This window comes from Glycine max, chromosome 6 (genome assembly GCF_000004515.6).
Source record: "Glycine max cultivar Williams 82 chromosome 6, Glycine_max_v4.0, whole genome shotgun sequence".
Lineage (NCBI taxonomy): Eukaryota > Viridiplantae > Streptophyta > Magnoliopsida > Fabales > Fabaceae > Glycine > Glycine max.
In genome coordinates this window covers 45,067,532-45,087,631 of record NC_038242.2, presented here as the reverse complement: position 1 = coordinate 45,087,631, position 20,100 = coordinate 45,067,532, and the positions used below count along the sequence as shown (strand labels likewise).

Genomic DNA, 20,100 nt, shown 5'->3' with positions numbered 1-20,100 from the left:
TTGTACTTTTACATATTGACTAAATTTAAATTTTTCATCTTAGAATTAATTTGTTAACATCTCACATTTAAGAAAAAGTTTGATTATTTATTCTTATCAAATTTTATGTAAAAAGACTTAACAATCATTTCATTCCATTCTCATTTTAAAATTATCATTTCTTGCACAAAAATGGACGATTTATTTTCTTCATACTTTTTTTTTAAAATATTATGGCGGTTGAAAAACAACCACAGTGGCTTCTCTAGCCGTCACAAAATGAACATATGTCGGATTCAAATGTAGCGAAGTAATTTGTGAGGGTCTTTTAACCGTCACAATTTTTTATAAACAATTGGAAAAGTGAAATTATCTTTTTAAAAGCACAATTTTTTCATGTTGAATTCATCTTTCATTTATCCATTTTCGTAATTTTTTAAAATTCTATCAATTTTGGTAATTTATGGGGAGAAAAATTATACCATTTTAATACAAAAGCCCAAAGATTTATTTTTTTTGTCACAGCTTTTATTTCATGCCTATTTTATGGATCCAATAGAACAAATGTTCTGACACAACCAAACACCAATGAAGAAGAAATTTAGAATTTTTTTCCTATGCAATGCAATTCCTTGTTATCATTTTATATAGATATCATTTTTCAAATCGTGATCATGATAAAAAAAAAAAAAAAAAACAGTAGGATAGGATAAAACTACTCTATCCTATAATTTATATTGTTATCTAACAGTTATCTAATACACATCAGATAATAGATACGACATAATTTCATTTTACTCATCTCCCTTGTATCCTATGGAACTCTCTTTTGTATCTTAACTACCAAACAAGTCCTAAGTATTGACATTATTAACATTGGGTTATGATTTGCATGTCTCCAAGGAACATTTCGTGGTCCATAATGTCCTAAGGTTTTGTGTCTCCATCATCTAAACAGCACAACTTGGATACCTTGTTGCAACTTGCACTTAATATATATGTTAACCTTACAAAGAATTATTTACCCCTCCTCTTTTAATTTCTTACTTGATTATCCCTTTTAAAAAGTATTAATTTCTTTTAAAAAAATATTCAAAAGAATTAAAATAAGTAGAAAAAAAACCGGTGTTCATCTTCCTGAACCTCTATTTTACTTTTTAATTTTATTCTAAAAAAATAAAAAATCATTTATGTTGGTTAATATTTTAAGATTAAAAAATTCTACTCGGGTCACTCTAGTTGGTTTGAGTTGAGGTAAATATATGAAGACTTAAGTTTGATCTATTCTTTTTATCACCAAAGCATTGATACCAAATATTTACCAGTTATATTGATAATTTTTTAGAAATTTGCCAAATCACTTTCAATGGAGTTTTTCTTTGAACATTTCTTCTATCCATAAAACTTGAATTCAAAATCTTAAATTTGATTTTCATCGTTCCCATATTATAAAAAGAAATATTTGAGGTGAAATTAACCTAAAATTTTAAGTAACAAATAATGTTAAAACTTTACATTAGAAGTAAAATAGACGTGCATATAAAGCATTTGAAAATCATGATAATATGCATGTTTCTAGAATTGGTGGCTTACAAGGTCAAACTAGTCTAAGAACTTCTCTGTTTTGGACATTTTACCTTAGTATGTAGCATAGCTTGGATGCAAATTTAGCACAAATTGACATTCTTTCCAGCTGCAAATGTAAGGAAGTGTCTTTAAAGACTCGAAAGGTTGGCTCGTTACGATGAAAGTTACAACCCTTTTTAAGGAAAGAAATAAATACCATTAAGATACGCTAGAACTTTGTTCATATGTTATGATATATAAAATAATTAATACATATTCCTCTCTCTCTATATATATATGATATAGATTATTATATCTTATGTTAATCTTAACTGTTAACCTGTAATAACTTTGTTCTTGTCATCATGACACTGGATATTTCACATTAATATTAAGATGAAAAAAATCATATGTTAATTAATAGTTAAAATTAAAATAAAAAAGTGGTCATGTATTATAACTAATTTTGAATTTTTTTTATTATGGTTATATCATATATGTCTCAAATTTATAATTTTCATATTTTTGAAATGAAATTTATTTTAATTAACTTGATGTATCTTCTCTCTCTATATATTATATTTGATAGTTAGCCTATCAATTTTTTATTTACTAACATTTATGCTTTTGTCCTACTACATGTCAATTGTCAAGCATCACCAGTTGTTCAACGTTAATATGTAACTTTTTCTTTTCGTAAACATTTTAAATATAATATTGATAAATGAAGAGTGTTAGACCAAACTGAATCTCACAAACTAGATTTCCATTTCGTTCTTGTAATTTTCTATTAGTAGTAGCATTCCATGCTTTTCAGTTCAGTTAGCACATCATAACATCAACATAGTAGTTGAAATGATGGTCAAGCAACATTTTTATTCTTTAATTTTAATACCATGTATCCACGCAAATATTCACGTCATTGATCAACAATATTGAAAGGTTACTTAAATTCTGTTTATTTATTGCATGTCCACCATTTTGATGCGCTTTTTTCCCCTAGCGTTTTTTAATGTAATTTGTGAAATCATTTTTTTAAAAAGAAAACATAGTTATATCATTTTATTCATATTGTATGGAATAATACAAGAAGGGATGTAATAAAACTCACGAGAAGAAACATAAAATCTTGAAGCCCTTGTCAAATGATAAACTATACAAGATTAACTTGTCTTTTTATAAAACTCATCATAGAATTTGGAATTGAGGAGACTTGTTGCCTACACTTATTTAAATTAACATTGTAATCCGAAATGCCTTTGCAACAACTATTGAAGTTATCAGTTACCACTTTGCAATCACTTTCGATTGTAACATTTGAGAGTTGTAATTGTTCCAGCCATTGAAGTGCTTTGTGGAGTGCCCAAGCTTCAACTTCTCTTGGGGATGGGTTGCCGGAAATGTTTGATGATTTGGCTTTGATGAAATTATCATGTTTATCTCTCAAACACATTCCAATACCAAAATTCTTTGTACCTTCAAAAAGAGCAGCATCAATATTATATTTGATGTAGTCATTAGGAGGTGGTTTTCATCTAATTTCCATTACCTTCAAGGGGAGGTTGACATTGTTCCATTCTGTAATAACTTTATAAACATTTTTATATGTAGGTATATTTTAGAGGGTAAAATGCAAAATGATGATAGTCTTGTAACAAAAAAAAATTATAGTCTTTGATGAAAAAGTCAACAGTTGATATTTAACAATTTCACAATTTTCTTATGCTTGTGTTAAACTCTTCATTTAATTAAACTTCACTAGAATTTTCACTCCAAATTTAGGTCGAGTCATCGCTGTACACTGCAAGTTAATGAATGAACATGGAACAGTTACGGTTAAGAATTTTTTGTTCAAGCTAAAATATTTTTTTATATATATATATAAATATATTATTGGGTAAGGATTGATTACTCTATCAGGATATTTATGTATAAAAAGAATTAACTTATTACAAAGAATAACCAATTTGTTTGAGTATAAAATACTTCAATATAAATAGTACATTGCATCATATCTCAAAACAATTTGTTAATATATTGGATGGAGGATTGGTTCAAAGATAAAATAATTAAAACTTACGTTTTAAGTCCACTAACAAAAAAAAGTATTTGTCATTAGTATTTATAAAGATACATTGATAAAAAAAAAAAGTTATATATGTTAATAAAAATATCCAACATATTTAAAATAAAAAATTTCTTTTTAAAATTTATTTTAAGTCTTCCTTATTATTCGACCCACTGTAAGTACAACAAGAACGGGGTTTATGTACAAAGTATAGTCTTATCATGTGGGTTTTCCGTTATTGCCCTTTTTTTAAAGAAAAAAACCCATATATTGTTCCATTTTTTCTCTTCTAAGGTGTGATGTCTAAATATAGGACAAGTACTTATCTTGGATTGTCTATTTCTGTCTATCTACCATGAAATTGTGTTCATTTGTGCAAGTGACTTTCAATCATTTTTCAAATTTTGTTCAGCTTTAGTAGTTGATTCTGCATAGGATAGGTAGGTAAAGAGATTGAATTAAGCATGTGCTGACTGGGTCTTTCCCATCCTCTCCTCTGTAAAATTTGTACACGTACAAGCAATATAAAAAACCATGATTGGTAAATATTTGAGAAAAAGTTCCACTAAATAAGTTTGTTTATAAAGTAAGAAAAAATTGTAATTATCCTTAAATTTTAATATGTTAATATTAAGTTTAAATATGTTTTTTATCCTTAATAAATACATAATTATACGTTTATTTTTTAATAAATATTTTTTTTGCATTGTTTAATTTTATTCTTTTAATATTTTTTTTAATTTCTGATAAACTAACAAACTTTATATTTGTTTGATGATAAATTAGTAAATTTGTTTTTGTTCTAACATGAAAAAATTATTAAAGATTAAACAGAAATTTGGATAAATGTTAACGACAAAAAATTATTATTTTATTAAAAATTCAACGTAAAATAAAATTTATTAAAAATTAAAATTAAAAATTAGATATTAATTAAAAATTAAAAAAATATTTAAACCTTAATATTATCATATATTTTACTTTAGAGACAATTTTAACATAAAGGAGATCAAACGACGAGTATTTATTTATTTAATCAGCAAAAGAAAAACGACAAATATTTAATGCCTAAATTATTTATGGGATTTATAAAATTTTATCAATGATACTATATAGTATAAAAAACTTGACAAAATCCGCTGAAATTTTTTCGAAAATCCAAGGGTCTTGACTAAGTCAATTAATCATTTATGATTCAATAGTGTCAATTTGTTCTGACAAAAATTCTGGAAACGTTAGAATTATATCATATTAGTTTTTATTTAAAACTTAAAAAAATAGCCAAAGTCCCAAAGCTTTTACTACCAACCCACTTCTAATTATGCAGCATTTGTTCTTTGGGTAAAATTTATTACTCTTTCCTTTTATCCTAAGAAAAAGATGTGCAGCATACATCCACATAAATATACTCAAATCCTTATTATAAGAAAATATTAAAAATTTACTTATTATTTTATTAATAATTATTAAATTCATTAATAATTATTTAAAATTTAATAATATTGATAAATTTGATAATTAGTACTAAATTAATAAGTAAAATATAATAACCAGTAATAATTTTAATATTAATAATAAATTAATAAGTAAAGTCATAATTACTTATAAATTTAATAATTACTAACAAATTAATACATTTAATAATCAGTAATAAATTAATAATAAATTTATAAAATTTATGTAAAATGATTAAATATGTTTACCAACTTTCCATTGAAAAATAATAACCTACATATTCATTGTTGGTAATTAGACACAAATTTTAGTCATCTGTATGTTGAAACAATACCAATAATTTTATTGTCCCTAAATATCGACAATATTTTCTTTTGGCGGCTGGAAATGGTTACTAACGCCTCTATTTAAACTTATGTGTAATATCTTCTTTTTTTATATAAAAGATGTGATATATACACATATAATAATTTATCCAATAATTTATACAACACTTTTTTTTTTGGGTTTATCTCTCCATTATTATGAAATATAAGAAATGACATAAAAGAGAAAGATATATAATCACAAATATGTTATTATTATACAAACAGTAATGTGAATTATTTATAATAATAAACAATTGTTAAGAGGGTAAATAAAAAAAGAAATGACTGCAGAACTAAACAATGTGAGAAATAAAATTTAATTAGATTCAGCAAAGAAAACAACATTCCACAACCAATGAGGGTCAGCCACCCTTTCAAAAATTCAGTTTAATTAATTTCTTCCAAGGAACATAAAAATTAATGTTTTCTGAACTTTTACTCCAACAACCACATCCTAAGAAAGAGAGGCAGTCATTTTCCATGTAGAAGTGCCGTTGTGTCACAGTATCCAAACTCCAAATTAACTCTACATGCCAAACATTAGAACTTGGCCCAAATTAATTTGAATTACATATATTATTTTTTCTCAAATATATTTGTGATTGTTAGTAAAACATTTGAATTTTATGTTTTTTTCTTAATAATTTTTTGTTCGTTTTTATTTTCTAATAAAACAATTTTTTTTTATTTCTTAGCAACTTTTTAGTTTATAATAAATTAGTAAATTTTATATTTATTCATGATAATTTTCTCATTTATCAGTAAAAAAAACTATATATAACAAATGAAAAAAATATTTAAAAAAAACAAATGCAGAATTAGTTAATTTATAATATAAAAAATTTATCACGTAACAAACATATTTTAGTTTCTTTGTCTTCTGCTTTGTTCCTTAACTTTGCCTCCTTCAAAACCAAGTCAATAGCACAAAACTTGAAACAAAAACCAACATGGTCCTTCTCAGTCTTATGTCTCTTTCTCTTTAACAACCCCCTCCTCTCATATCTCTCCAACACAATATTAAAAGCCTTCAAACACCCCTCATTGACATGCTTCTCAGTCCCAAATGCTAAGCAAGGTTAGGTGAAGATAGCAACCTTAAGCACCATCAAAACCTTCCTTTTACAGAATAACCTGACGTGGGATCTTGCAGTGTTTTTTTCAACATTGTCATTGATCAGGGTGGTGAATTTAATTGACAAATGAAAAAGAACTAAAAGTACTAGTTGAAGAGGAGGGACTCCAAGCAGTGTTGTTGTTGTTTCTACTTTTTGTTTTTGGCGTTGCCTTGTGTTTTGGAACAAAATGTTGCTGCAGATATCGCCGAGTTTGAGGCATGTCACCGTGCTTCCGGGAAAAGGGTTGAAGGAGTTTATCAAAGTGAAGGTTGCATCAAGGAAGCTTTCTTATCGGATGCTCTTTTATTCACTCTTGTTCTTCACTTTCCTTCTTAGGTTTGTGTTTGTTTTGACAGCAGTGGATAACATTGATGGAGCAAACAAGTGCTCTTCCATAGGTACATTATCAGTGTCTCTCTCTTTCACACACACACACACACAAAGTCACAAACATAAAAACACATGCATGCATATCAGAAACACATAAAGAGGTACCACAGGGTGAATGAGGCTTATATTATCAATATATCAAAGCACGCATGTATTTTACTATGCTTTGAACTTTTCATGATTTGCAATAGCTATTTGTCTGCATTCAATGTTTTATGATTAATCATTAATGGCGCTTCTATTAAAATTGAGTCAATTGTTTTTCAATTTCGGCTGCTCAAATATAGTATTCATTTAGAAGAAGCACTAGACTTAAATATCTATGAAGAGTTTCTTTTGTTGGAAATGGAATTTTTGTAATATGTATTTTGTGCAATATAAGTGTAGTAAGAATACTGTTAGGTAAACTTGATATCATCGACTTGTGTTTTCTTTCTAAAAGTAGATAGGTTTGCACTTCGCTAATATCAAATTCTAATTTCTAAACTCACAAATATAAGGTAATGATACATTCTGTAACCCTTCTTTCAATTGAAACAGGTTCATGACTCTTTAACATATAGATATTAGAATTCCAGTAAGTTTGATTATTTGTGTATGTATATGACCTTTTAATTTACCAAAAAATAATGCTTGCAGGTTGTCTGGGAAAAAAATTGAGGCCAAAGATTTTGGGAAGAAGTCTTGAATCAAATGTAATCTCCTTAACTCTTCTAATTAAATTTGTCAGCATGTGAATCCATGTGTAACTATTTGACCAGAATTATCTAATGGTGGCTGAAAACGACACTGATTTCTAATAGGTTCCAGAAGTGATATACGGAATATTAGATCAACCCCTTGGCAAAGAGGAATTAGAGGGAAGGTCTGATATTCCTCAGACATTAGAAGAGTTCATGACCCAATTGAAGGAAGGTGGTTATGATGCCAAGACATTTGCAATTAAACTAAGAGAAATGGTACCATTTTGCATTTTCCCACTCTTTCAAACTAATGCAGAAGCAACAGTTTTCCAAGTTCAAGTCTCAACTTAAATTCTGAACATTTTCTTAGGTAACGCTTATGGAACAAAGAACCAGAGAAGCCATAGTTCAAGAATATTTATATCGCCATGTCGCCTCAAGTGGCATACCGAAACAGCTTCACTGCCTTGCCTTAAGGCTGGCCAACGAGCACACCAACAACGCAGCCGCGCGCCTTCAACTACCCTCTGCAGAACTTGTCCCTGCCTTGGTTGACAACAACTATTTTCACTTTGTCCTGGCCTCAGACAACGTTCTTGCAGCCTCTGTGGTTGCAACATCGCTTGTTCGCAGCAGTTTGCGACCTCAGAGGGTTGTTCTGCACATAATTACAGATAGAAAGACATACTATCCCATGCAGGCTTGGTTCTCCTTGCACCCTTTGTCACCTGCCATAATTGAGGTCAAGGCATTGCACCACTTTGATTGGTTTACAAAGGGAAAAGTGCCTGTGCTGGAAGCAATGGAAAAGGATCAAAATGTTCGATCACAGTTTAGAGGGGGATCATCAGCTATTGTAGCAAATACTACTGAGAAGCCAAAAGTAATTGCTGCAAAGCTGCAAGCACTTAGTCCTAAGTATAACTCAGTAATGAATCACATTCGGATACATCTTCCAGAGGTAAAAATGATGGAAAAAAAAATTATGAATCAAAGTTATTTTTGTATAACTGATTAACCTTTTTTTTCCTGTGATGCTTACTTCCATAATACATTTTTCAGTTGTTCTCAAGTCTTAACAAGGTGGTCTTCCTTGATGATGACATTGTGGTACAAACTGATCTTTCACCTCTGTGGGACATTGACTTGAATGGAAAAGTCAATGGAGCAGTAAAAACATGCAGTGGAGAAGATAAGTTTGTGATGTCAAAGAGGTTGAAAAGCTATTTAAACTTCTCCCACCCTTTAATATCCCAAAATTTTGATCCCAATGAATGTGCTTGGGCTTATGGTATGAACATTTTTGACCTTGATGCTTGGAGGAAGACCAATATAAGCTCTACATACCATTACTGGGTAGAGCAGGTATATATAAGTACTTTCCATCCTACTATAATACTGTACAGGAAAAGAACAAGTAAATTACTTTTGATTTGTTCAAAACTAAAATTTGAATTTCCATATTGGAGAAAGGTAGTATAATAATCCACTATTTGTGTTATGTTTTATGCAGAATATAAAATCAGACCTCAGTTTGTGGCAGCTAGGAACATTACCCCCCGGATTAATAGCATTCCATGGTCATGTCCACACTATTGATCCTTTCTGGCACATGTTGGGATTGGGATATCAGGAAAATACAAGTTTTGCTGATGCTGAGACTGCTGGTGTAATCCATTTCAATGGCAGGGCAAAACCATGGCTAGAAATAGCTTTTCCCCATCTAAGGCCATTGTGGACCAAGTACATTGACTTTTCAGATTACTTCATAAAGAGCTGTCACATTAGGGCATTGTAATTTTGATCATGAGAAGATGTAGTCTTTTTTATGAGTGGAAGGAATGGTATTTGCATAGAGGAAGATGAAAATTGAGAGGACTTCTTCAAAAGCATATATACCCACCCACCACTACAAGTGACAAGACAACAATGATATGACTACTTTGCAAGATGCACCTTTGTTTTGATTTTCCTTTGTTAACACTTGGGTTGAAATTCTTTTTTCTCTTCAATTATAAGCATGAGTATTTGTAGATCATATTCATATATATATATAAAAGAAAATGTAGTTCTTTTGGAAAACCAACATGCAAGCTAATGGATTAAGATGTAAGATGAACAAATAAAAGATTATAAGGGAGAGATTAAAGGATCAAACAAAAATTAAATTGTTTTTGAACCGAGCTTGAAGTCACACAATAACAACCTCATTATGACACCAAGGCTCAGCTATGAATATGTAATTATTTTATATTAATACAATGGTATAAAGTTTCACCGCATCTATTGTGTTCAATTTTCACCATATATAAAATTCATTTGGATCAACAACAATCATATAATAAATTGAGAGACATCCCGTAATCTATAATCTAACCAAAAAAAAGACATAGAAAAAACTGATCAAGAAAAAAGTTACATAAAGATATGTAACTATATTGATGCTTAATATAAAGAAGTCAAGACTTACCTCCCAAATCAACCCAAATTCTGATCCAAAAATTAGTGGCATAACATGAAATACATTCATTGAGACACATTCACAAACATGTTTTCCCCAGTGTTGGTGTTAATAAAAATAACAACAACAACAACAACGCCTTATCCCACTAGGTGGGGTCGGCTACATGGATCAACTTCCGCCATAATGTTCTATCAAGTACCATACTTCTATCCAAATCATTAAGTTCGAGATCCTTTTTTATAACCTCTCTTATAGTCTTTTTGGGTCTTCCTCTGCCTCGAATTGTTTGTCTTCTCTCCATCTGGTCTACTCTCCTCACTACAGAGTCTACCGGTCTTCTCTCTACATGCCCAAACCACCTAAGTCTATTTTCCACCATCTTCTCTACAATAGGCGCTACTCCAACCCTCTCTCTAATAGCTTCGTTTCTAATTTTATCCTGTCGAGTCTTACCACACATCCACCGCAACATCCTCATCTCCGCTACACCTACTTTATTCTCATGTTGGCTCTTGACCGCCCAACATTCTGTTCCGTACAAAATCGCCGGTATTACCGCAGTCCGATAAAACTTTTCCCTTTAGCTTGATCGGTACCTTTGCATCACATAACACCCCCGATGTTTTTCTCCATTTCATCCATCCTGCTTGAATGCGATGATTCACATCCCCTTCAATTTTTCCATCATCCTGTATTACAGACCCAAGATATTTAAACCGTGTGACTTGAGGGATAATATGGTCTCCTATTTTCACCAATGCTTAGGAGGGCCTTGAACTTAGATACAAACACTTTTTTATTGATAAATATTAATTGTTAGTTTGTTAATTTTGGTCAGCACGAGGAATTGGATTCATGACCTTTTTCTCCTTCTCATCTTTCTTAACCATCCAACCAACCTTATATATGTAACCACCTTTATTTATTCTCCTTCAACAAGAAAATTCCATTTTTTCATTGACAACCCCATCTCTCACACTTAAAACTATCTTTTTTCTTTTTTCTACAGCCCCTTCAACGATAGAAAACCTCACATGAGCCCACAAAGCCAATGAGATCATCAAAGCTACTTTTTTCCTCCAATGCATCATGTCCTGTTTTCATCAGAGCACCCACAGAGAAGTCTTTGACACCAAACTATTGCGACAACTGCAGAATTTAAGGCCCATTTAGTTTTCAGAAAACATTTTTCTATTTTTATTTTCTGTTTTGCTTTTTAAAAAAGAAATTTTCATTTTCAAATTTTTAGATTTGGAATTTAAGGCCATGTTTGTTTTGACTTATTATTTTTTCTGTTTTCAAAAAATGAAAATGTGATAGATTTAGTGCTTCTTTGGATTTACGTTGCATTCTCCATAATCACGCTTACTAGCTAACATGATATTAAATACATGTTTAGAAATTCTGAGTTAAAAATAATTTTAAATATCTTTTAAATTGGATAAAAAAATTATACTTAATTTTGTTACTTACTTTTAGAATAAAAACATCTAAATATAAATAATATAACTCCATAATCAATTTCAACCAAAATCAATTTTGTAAAATCAATTTCATTCAACATCAAATTTGTCAACACTCACCCAACACACACTAATTATTTTCAATAAAATTTTATAAAATACATTTTACGTAAAGTTTACAAACAAAATTTAAATGACAAGAATATACTCACATCTTTAGTAATAAACAGTTTACGAATAAATAAATTTCTAATTTATATCCTCAATCATGGATTTATATGCTGAAGATCAATTATCAAACAAAATGATTAAAACCTAATTTTATGTACATAATTACCATTTATACTATTTCACTAAAAATTGTCAACAACAAATTTTCGATTCTAGGCTTTATACATAACATTATAAACTTATACTATACCATGCTAATGATATTGTAGAGGTAAATAAACATTCACAGTGCCACGCACAAGATGATAAGTTATTAGCCTGATTCCAAATATATCATTAAACAAGATTGATCCTACTTCATTAATCAAATATGCATAATGAAACGTCTATGTATGCTTCATCCGTTCCAAAACCTCCTCCAGAACTGTCAAAGGCCAAGGATTTATTTGGAGAAATTTCTTCACATAGGAGAAGAAAATAAGAATTTAAAATAAATTAAATTTCTCTTATAAGTTAAAATCAACTTATACATTTTAACTCTTAAAAAAATTAAAGTGTATAAATTAATTTTACCTTACTGAAAAACTTCAATTTATTTTGACTTCTTAGCTTTTTTCCTATGAGTATTTACAAAGAAGTTTATCCCAAGAGAACCCTATAAAGCCGAGGACATGAAAAATGTGATGAACAAAGATTATCTTCAGTTCAGATATAAAAGTAAGCATATTAAATTGATAGGTAAATGTTAATGTAGCATCAGCATGGGCTGCATATTGAAAGGGAAAGAAAAACAATGTTTATATCCATTCCAACCTATATTCAAGGTGGCGCCGTCGCCATAGGCCCGTGCTTAGGGCCCTTCCCCTTCTTTCAAAAATAAAAGACAAAACAATCATTCCGCCTTCATTTTTATTTCATTTTCTACTTATTTTTTAAAATACTTTTGGTTACTGGTTGCTATTTTTAATTCCTTCTGAAAATAGAAATGAATAATGAGCATACAATACAGCCTCTGAAAAATTCTGGGTCAATTTTGGCAGCTGAAGGATTATCCATTTGTCCAACTAAGGTGGACGGCATCAGCATGACAGCTTGTTTAAGGTGGGGTCAGGGCACAGGATATTATTTTTTATGTCCCAAAGAAAAATATCATCAACACATTCATTAAAACACTCTCATAAATACATTCTTTTGTCATTAGTTAAAATTTATTAAAAAATTATAAATATTTTTTTATCTCACTTTGATTTAATGAATACTTTCTTTTTATAATTTTTTATAAATTTGTGAATCAGAAAAGATGTTTCATGTCTCTAAATACATTGAAGATCAGAGTGGATTTGGAATTTAGATAGTGAGTATGGCAAGTCATCAACCAAAGGCATCTCAATATTTAATCCCGGTTAGTTTAGTTTTTCTATTAAGAAATGCTAGGAATATATTCCCAAACTCACCTTTCTAATCACACTCCTATTTGTTAAAATTTATTAAAAATAATAATTTTATGAGTCTCACATCATATTTAATGTTTCTTTCTTAATTTTGTAGTAATTTTTAATAAATTTGAATTGATTAGAGAATGTGTCTAAAAGAATATATATCAAAGAGTGTTTTAAGAGTGAGATAATTAATCAACAAAGGTTATACTGTGAGTATCTCTATAAGCTTTCAGTGAGCTTTGAGGCATGTTATGATCTTGATGAGGTTCCAAAATCCAACTCACCTCAATTTTTCATTTAAAAAAAAAAAAAACAAAAGAAGGAGGTCGTTGTGGTTTAAGAAAAGGGGACTCCGATTGGATGTAAGTGGACGTAACTTTCAGAGAGAAACAGTTGGACTAGAGAGGTGCTTTTGACACGGTAAAGTTAATGAGTGGCAATTGAAATGTGCGTAAAACGAATATTATAGTTAGCATGCGGAGTTTTGAAGGCTTGGAAGTTTGGGTAGATTAACATATTTTGAAGGATGGAACGATGTAATTTGTGCTTTTAAACAGAATAATGATTGTTTTTAACTCTCGGTTATTAAGGTTTAAGGGAATGAAGGGGTCTCTTTTTCCAATAAATAGAGTACTTTGTTTTGACCTTTCAGCTATCAAGGGTTACGGGAATAATGAATGAGTGTCTTCTCCAAAGCTAGAACATGCCAACAGCTTACAACAATGAAGGAATAACAATAGAACTAAAACATCATGGTCACTCTAGCTCAGAGCCTCACAGATTTACAAGAGTCATCATCCCCTCTGTTATAGACAAATGCTGTAGGATTAATAAACCCGTCACCGAGACACCATATATACTTTCAGCCCCACACATCTCACTAATGGTTGAGAAACTTTCAAAAATCGGAACTTCATCTATTTGGCGTACATGGGGAAATATGGTTGCACGAAATTTAAAACTAAAACTATAGCACCATAGCTCTATTGCTTCCTTCATTGTTAAAATATATCTTGCAAAGCCTAAACCAAAATAATGCTACTGCCAACCTAACCTTGGATTATCTTTAGAACCCAGTAGCAACAATAAAAACGGAAGTGAAGACAGCCAGACAAGCTTATTTAACATTGACTGATTTACATGCAACTACCAGCATTAATCATAATAGTATCATATGCCAGATATAGTCAGAAGTCACCACTGGGTCCAGTTAGAATACTTAGAAGAGAACTAACAAAGCCAAGAAGGTATTGGTAAAATGGATACAACCTTGAGCCAAAATGCTGGCCCAGAGAATTGTACAGTGCCAGCTTAGGCAACTGGTGGACGGAGAACATGATCCTGTGAGGTATCCACTGCAGCAGGTGGCATGAATTGCCACATTGCAACTCCGGGATAACTAATAAAAGGTACCAACTTGTTGCCATGGGCTTGGCCTTGTGCCGCAAATGCAGCAGGCATTGCAGCAGGGGGAGGCATGAAACTAGGCTGTGCATTCAAAGATTTCAGCTGCTGCTCCAGTTTCTCCTTCTCTGCCTTGAGCCTCTGTTTCTCATCGCGAAGTTCGTTCTTCTCAGCCTACACAACAGATAAGGAATTTGATTTTTAATTCAGATTGTATTGTGTTTTTCAGTCACCATCAGGAAAAGGTACTACTTTTAAGGCAGAAATTTTAAGGAGCTGTTTGGTTTGAAAAAAATGTTTTCTATTTTTATTTTCACTTCTGGTTACAAAAATACCACCTTGCTTTAATTAGATTTCCTATTTTCAATAGTTTGTAAAGGAAACAATGAAAATAAGTTGTTTGTCCTGTTTCCTATACAATTTTTTATAACAAAAAACAAAATGAAAACAAGGTAGCATTTTAATAATTAAAGGTGAAAACAGAACATTCTCTTAAACCAAATGGCCTAAGTGATCCTGAATACAGAACTCCCAAGAAGTCGTTCGAATATGAATATGAGTATAACTTGAAACCTTACCTTTAACTCTTTAATCTTTTCTTGAAGACCCTGATTAGTGTCTTTCAACTTCTGGGCTTCACCCCGTAACTGGGTCACCATTCGGACAGCATCAATCAGGATAGCAGCCTTGTCTGTTTTGGCAGGCCTTCCAGGCTCCAAAATGGCGCCCAATTCAACAAACCTAATCACGTCTATCATATTAGGTACGTGCCTCAACTACACATTTACACAAAAACTAAAAAGGATAATCAAAAGACGGGAGATAGTTGGAATTTGGAGTAAAAGGTGTACTTGTCATTAAGCCTATCCCTTCTCAACTTCTCCCGACATGCCTTGGAGCCAGAAGCAGCACATGACTCAGACCTAACCCTGCAACATGAAACAAACAAGAAAATGAGGATAACTTCTTCCAAGGATAAGCCATCTGGATTGGGTAGACTCATTTTTCGGAGTTTAATCATTGCTATAATGTTGATGTTCAAAAGAGGAGTCAATGCTATTAGACAGGGAAATCTTATACCTGAACAAGATAACATATGCAATGCAATAGGATTTGTGACGTTTATTTTCTTCATGATTAACATCAATTGCACTAACTAACCTCATCCTTTGACTTAACTACATTATAGACATCTGTCAGTTTGCTGGAGATCACTTGTGGGCTTATGGCTAGTGGCGCCTAGCAAGTTTATTTAAAAATTAACAATGCCCTCGGATTTCACTTCAGTTTTCAATCATTACTATTAATTCATTATCGTATAAAAAAGAAATAAAACAAAACAGAACAGAAAATCATCTGAAGACAGTACTAGCAAGTAGCCAGGCACAAGCAAAACAGAGATTAGGAAATACTCCATCCCTATTTATAAGACATAGTTTTGAAAGAAAAAAAAAATCCTCTTTATAAGACTTAATTTCAATTTTCTTGTGCATTAATTATTTTTTTACTAAAATACCCAGAATTATCTCTTTCTCTCTCGTATGGAGATGGGAGAAGATGAATAGGTTCCCAATAAAGTTAAGGATAAATTTGGAAAAATATTATAATTAGACAAATTTAATGATAATTAACAATATTAACTAACTTTCTTAATATGCGTAAATTAGTCAACTGTGTCGTATATAATTAAGGATAGAGGGAGAAGTGAGAAAAGAACTTCAGAAGAGCAGGTTCAAGATAAGATTGCCAACTCGCTAAACATGTTGATTCTTTATTTTTTTTCCCCTTTAATTAACAAAATTAATTTATTCAATAAAAATGAACAGGGAATAGAACATTGTGTACCTTTTCTTTGAGCCAGACTCTTTGAGACTGTCAGAATCCCCCAACGAGCCATCAATTTCAACGCTAGGAGCAGATAATATTGTAATAAAGAAAATCCAGTCAATAATTTTTTTTCTAGGGACACCGGTGGAGTAGTAGATACAGTCATGAATAAAATGTCAGCAGCCATAATTGACCAAACAAATATGTATATGGCCTCAAATCCCAAACATATATGTTTTAGAAAGGAAAAAGTAATTATCTAACAGTAAAAGGGAATAGAAATATATTAATTACATAAGAATGTATTGCTAAGATTATTAAGAATGGTAACAAAAGCAACATTCCATATTCCATAGGCCTCTAAGGAAAAACCCTTCCTGAATTGGTACGTTATCAGTCGTTCAGCCACTCAAGTTCTCAGGCTAAATCCACTTCTCTACCCCCCAAAAAAACTGTCAAGCAAAAGAAATATGCAAGATTCTGGTATAACTATTACCCATTCTCATAATAAAACCAAGAACCAAAGGAAATTGCAATAATGGGAGTTAGAACAATAATCTAGTCTTATCCCCCCACTAGGTGGAGTTGCTTTTATGCCCTCTAGCAGTAGACAAATTTAAGTAAAATCATTTACAGAAGATTTTTCTTAATGGTTTCTCATAACACTTTCTTAGGTCTTCTTCCCTAAATTAGAATATCCTCTTCTCTATTAACCCACTTCTCTCACAGACTTTATCAATCTTCTTCTCAAATGACTAATCACTATAAACTAAACCATCTTACACAAGTTCTGCCTTTTCCTCCACAATAGGTGCTACTCCTTCCATCTCATTTTCTTCATAATATTGCATTTATCCACTAAGCCACCTCATCACTCTAATCTCATCCACATTTATTTCTTGCCCTTATCTGCACTTTCCCTACTCCCAACATTTGCTTCAATAGAGCATTAACAAACTTGTAAGCCATAACTACACAGAAGAATCTTCCCTAGAGTTAAACAACCACTCCACGATTACAAATTAAACCTGAAGCATGTCTCCATATCATGCACCTAACTTGATTCCTGCCTAAGATGATCCTGTGACTTCAGAAAACAACTAACCACCCAACTTGGGAGGTACAAATGATCCCCAATTTCATATGCCAACAACATAATTACGAAAATATCAATTAAAAAACATGAATTACAAGGCAATCAACAGTTCAAGAAAGTAGAAATACACACACTACACTGACAAAAAAATACAGAAACATACATTAATTATATGTTCTAAAGTGAAAATTAGCATTGTGAAATCTGTAGAAGCAAATAAAACTCGCACGTGCAACTAAACTCGCACATTTACACACCCAAAACAGATCAAATTCCACCACGTAACATTCAAAAAAACAAAAATTACAACCACCCGTGACTAAGCAATCCCCCCCCCAAAAAAAACATTTCTTCCAAGACCACAAAATTCAGAGCCGCGCAGAACTTCAGAAACACAAAACCCTAAAATCAAACATTCACAAAACCAACACAATCAAGCACCGATTCAGAAACCCTAATCATCAACAATAAGCAAAAGGAGGCAAAATAAAAGAGTGCGAGAACGAAAGCGAGAAAAGGGAAGACGCAATTGGCGAAGCGATCTGCGAGTACCCGACATTGGAGGAAGCGTTCAAGGCGTTAGGGGGCCATGTGAAGGCGGAGGAATTGACGCCGAAGGTGGCGTCCGGAACGGGAATATCGTCGATCAAGCCGTAATCGAAGAGCCAATTGGTGTTTTCCCGGGAAACCATTGTGGGGAGGGTTTTCCCGGAAAATTGAGGGTTCTTTTCTTTTCTTTTCTTTTTCCCCGCACGGGGAAGACGCGGTGTTTTTGTTTTGCAGCGGAACAAACGGGGACTGGTGTGGGGTCTGGGGTGTGCTTCCACGTTTTCAAAGTTCCGAGAGGGAGAAAGGGAAAAAAAAAAGAAGGAACTTATTAAATTTAATATTTATGTATTCATCGTTAATATTTTATTTTGACAGAAAGTGAACTGAATCTCGAGACTTATTTAAATTAGGACATATTTTAAAATTTTAAAAATACATATAAAAATAGTTATATATTGTTCACTGAAAAGATTCTTAGAGTAGGAATCCCACTTTTTTTTATGAGTATATTACTTAATGGGTCAATTCATAGTTAATATTATTTTTTTACTGTTATTAATAATTATTGGTATTATTATAATTTTTTCTGGGAAAAGGGGAATCTGCGTGGGTGAGAGTGAGGAGATGGGGAAAATTGGTGGCAACTGGCAAGTGGTGATTGAATCCTTCGTCGTCAGCTTTTACGACAAAAAAGGAGTTTCGGGCTTGGGCTTGGGCTGGGCTTGGGCTTGGGTTGGGCTTGTATAGGCCGATGCTTGAGATTTTTCCAATCTCTCTTTGTTTACTTTTTTATTTTTCAGAATGAACAAATAATTTAATTTTGTAATACAAATTAAAATACAAGATTTAAAAAAATGAGACTTACACTTTCTGTTCTCTCAGTCAGAGATTTTTAAAAATAATGGTTGACAAAGTGGTAGAGACTTGCCTTTTTTGATCAAATAATCTAGAGTTCGAACATAAAAAAGTAAAACATTTTTAATATTATTTTTCATTTTTTAAGAACATTTCACACATTATTCACATAAATTAGTTTAAAAAATCATTTTAGTCAACTATCTCTCTTTCATTTTATCATATTTTATAATTATTTTTTAATTGAACTGAAATAGTTTTTTTTTTGTTAAAAAGTAAAAGTAACTTTATATTGCATTTTAAATTTTTATTACAAATATAAAATATAATTATATATTTGAATATATTTTTTTATAATTTAATCATAATATTATTTATAGATTAATACTCTTTATTTATTGTGGGTTTTAATTATATAAAATAAAATTATCTTACATATTGTTGAGCGCATGGATATACTAACACAAGTTCGTACAGTTCAATTAGTAGTTTTGATCTTATTTAATTTTTTAATGTATATCTATATTAAATACTCGAAAAGTTAACTTTATTGTCTCTAATAATGGTTTTATCTTACTCAAGAAAGATTATATTTGGTGAAGAATAAATGGGATCTCTTAAAATAGAGTAAATGCCACTAGCTATTATTGAGATTTTGTGAAATTATACAAACTTTTCTTGCTTTTTCTGCTCTTCCATTAGCCCCTTAATTGTTTGAAGAATGTACATTCATGCCCTCTTACACATTATACTAACCTCTTTAATTGTTTTAAAAAAATTATAATGTGATCTCCTATAAAGGAAAGTTAATGTAAAAGTTAAAAAGTTTGTATAATTTCACAAAACCTTAAGTTGTGATTAGTATAATATACTTGAAAATATTCATCTTATATAATACACAAATAAAAATCTTAAACCCTAAAATCTAAACACAAGTAAAAACTAATTCTAGAAAAGAAAATCACTTAATTAAAATTTAATTTATCAATATAATATGACATGATTGATTTATATTTTAAACATGTTTTAAGAGATTTGATCTTTAGTATGTATGAAAAAATATTTTCTGAAAAAAAATCAATACATTAAATGAATTTTAATATTTCAAGAGATTAATTTTTACTCTCGATTGACCCTAGAATAAGAAAAATTAATATGGTTAACCAGAATCTTAAGATTAATTAATTGTATAATAATACTTGTGA

General features: G+C 30.9%; 2 protein-coding genes across 3 annotated transcripts; one reads left to right on the top strand and one right to left on the bottom strand.

Moving 5' to 3' along the window:
• Positions 1 to 6,482: 6,482 nt before the first annotated feature.
• Positions 6,483 to 9,660, top strand: LOC100777811 (probable galacturonosyltransferase 12). The gene is made up of 6 exons (XM_006582177.4): positions 6,483 to 6,952; positions 7,584 to 7,639; positions 7,748 to 7,903; positions 7,998 to 8,588; positions 8,690 to 8,992; positions 9,141 to 9,660. Exons 1-6 carry the CDS (start codon positions 6,742 to 6,744, stop codon positions 9,423 to 9,425), a joined length of 1,602 nt encoding a protein of 533 aa, XP_006582240.1. The 5' UTR covers positions 6,483 to 6,741; the 3' UTR covers positions 9,426 to 9,660.
• Positions 9,661 to 14,262: 4,602 nt separating this feature from the next.
• On the bottom strand, positions 14,263 to 18,427 carry LOC100788858 (transcription factor ILR3). 2 transcript variants are annotated; one of them, XM_003527266.5, is made up of 5 exons: positions 18,044 to 18,427; positions 16,414 to 16,476; positions 15,420 to 15,497; positions 15,147 to 15,309; positions 14,263 to 14,742 (listed from the first exon to the last, which is right to left on the bottom strand). In XM_003527266.5, the coding sequence occupies exons 1-5, from the start codon at positions 18,181 to 18,183 to the stop codon at positions 14,476 to 14,478; spliced, it is 711 nt and encodes a 236-aa protein (XP_003527314.1). In that variant the 5' UTR covers positions 18,184 to 18,427; the 3' UTR covers positions 14,263 to 14,475. The 2 variants fall into 2 exon arrangements, with proteins under 2 accessions (XP_003527314.1, XP_040872616.1); XM_041016682.1 differs by having other exon boundaries at positions 16,414 to 16,440; positions 18,044 to 18,371.
• Between the last annotated feature and the right edge of the window lie 1,673 nt (positions 18,428 to 20,100).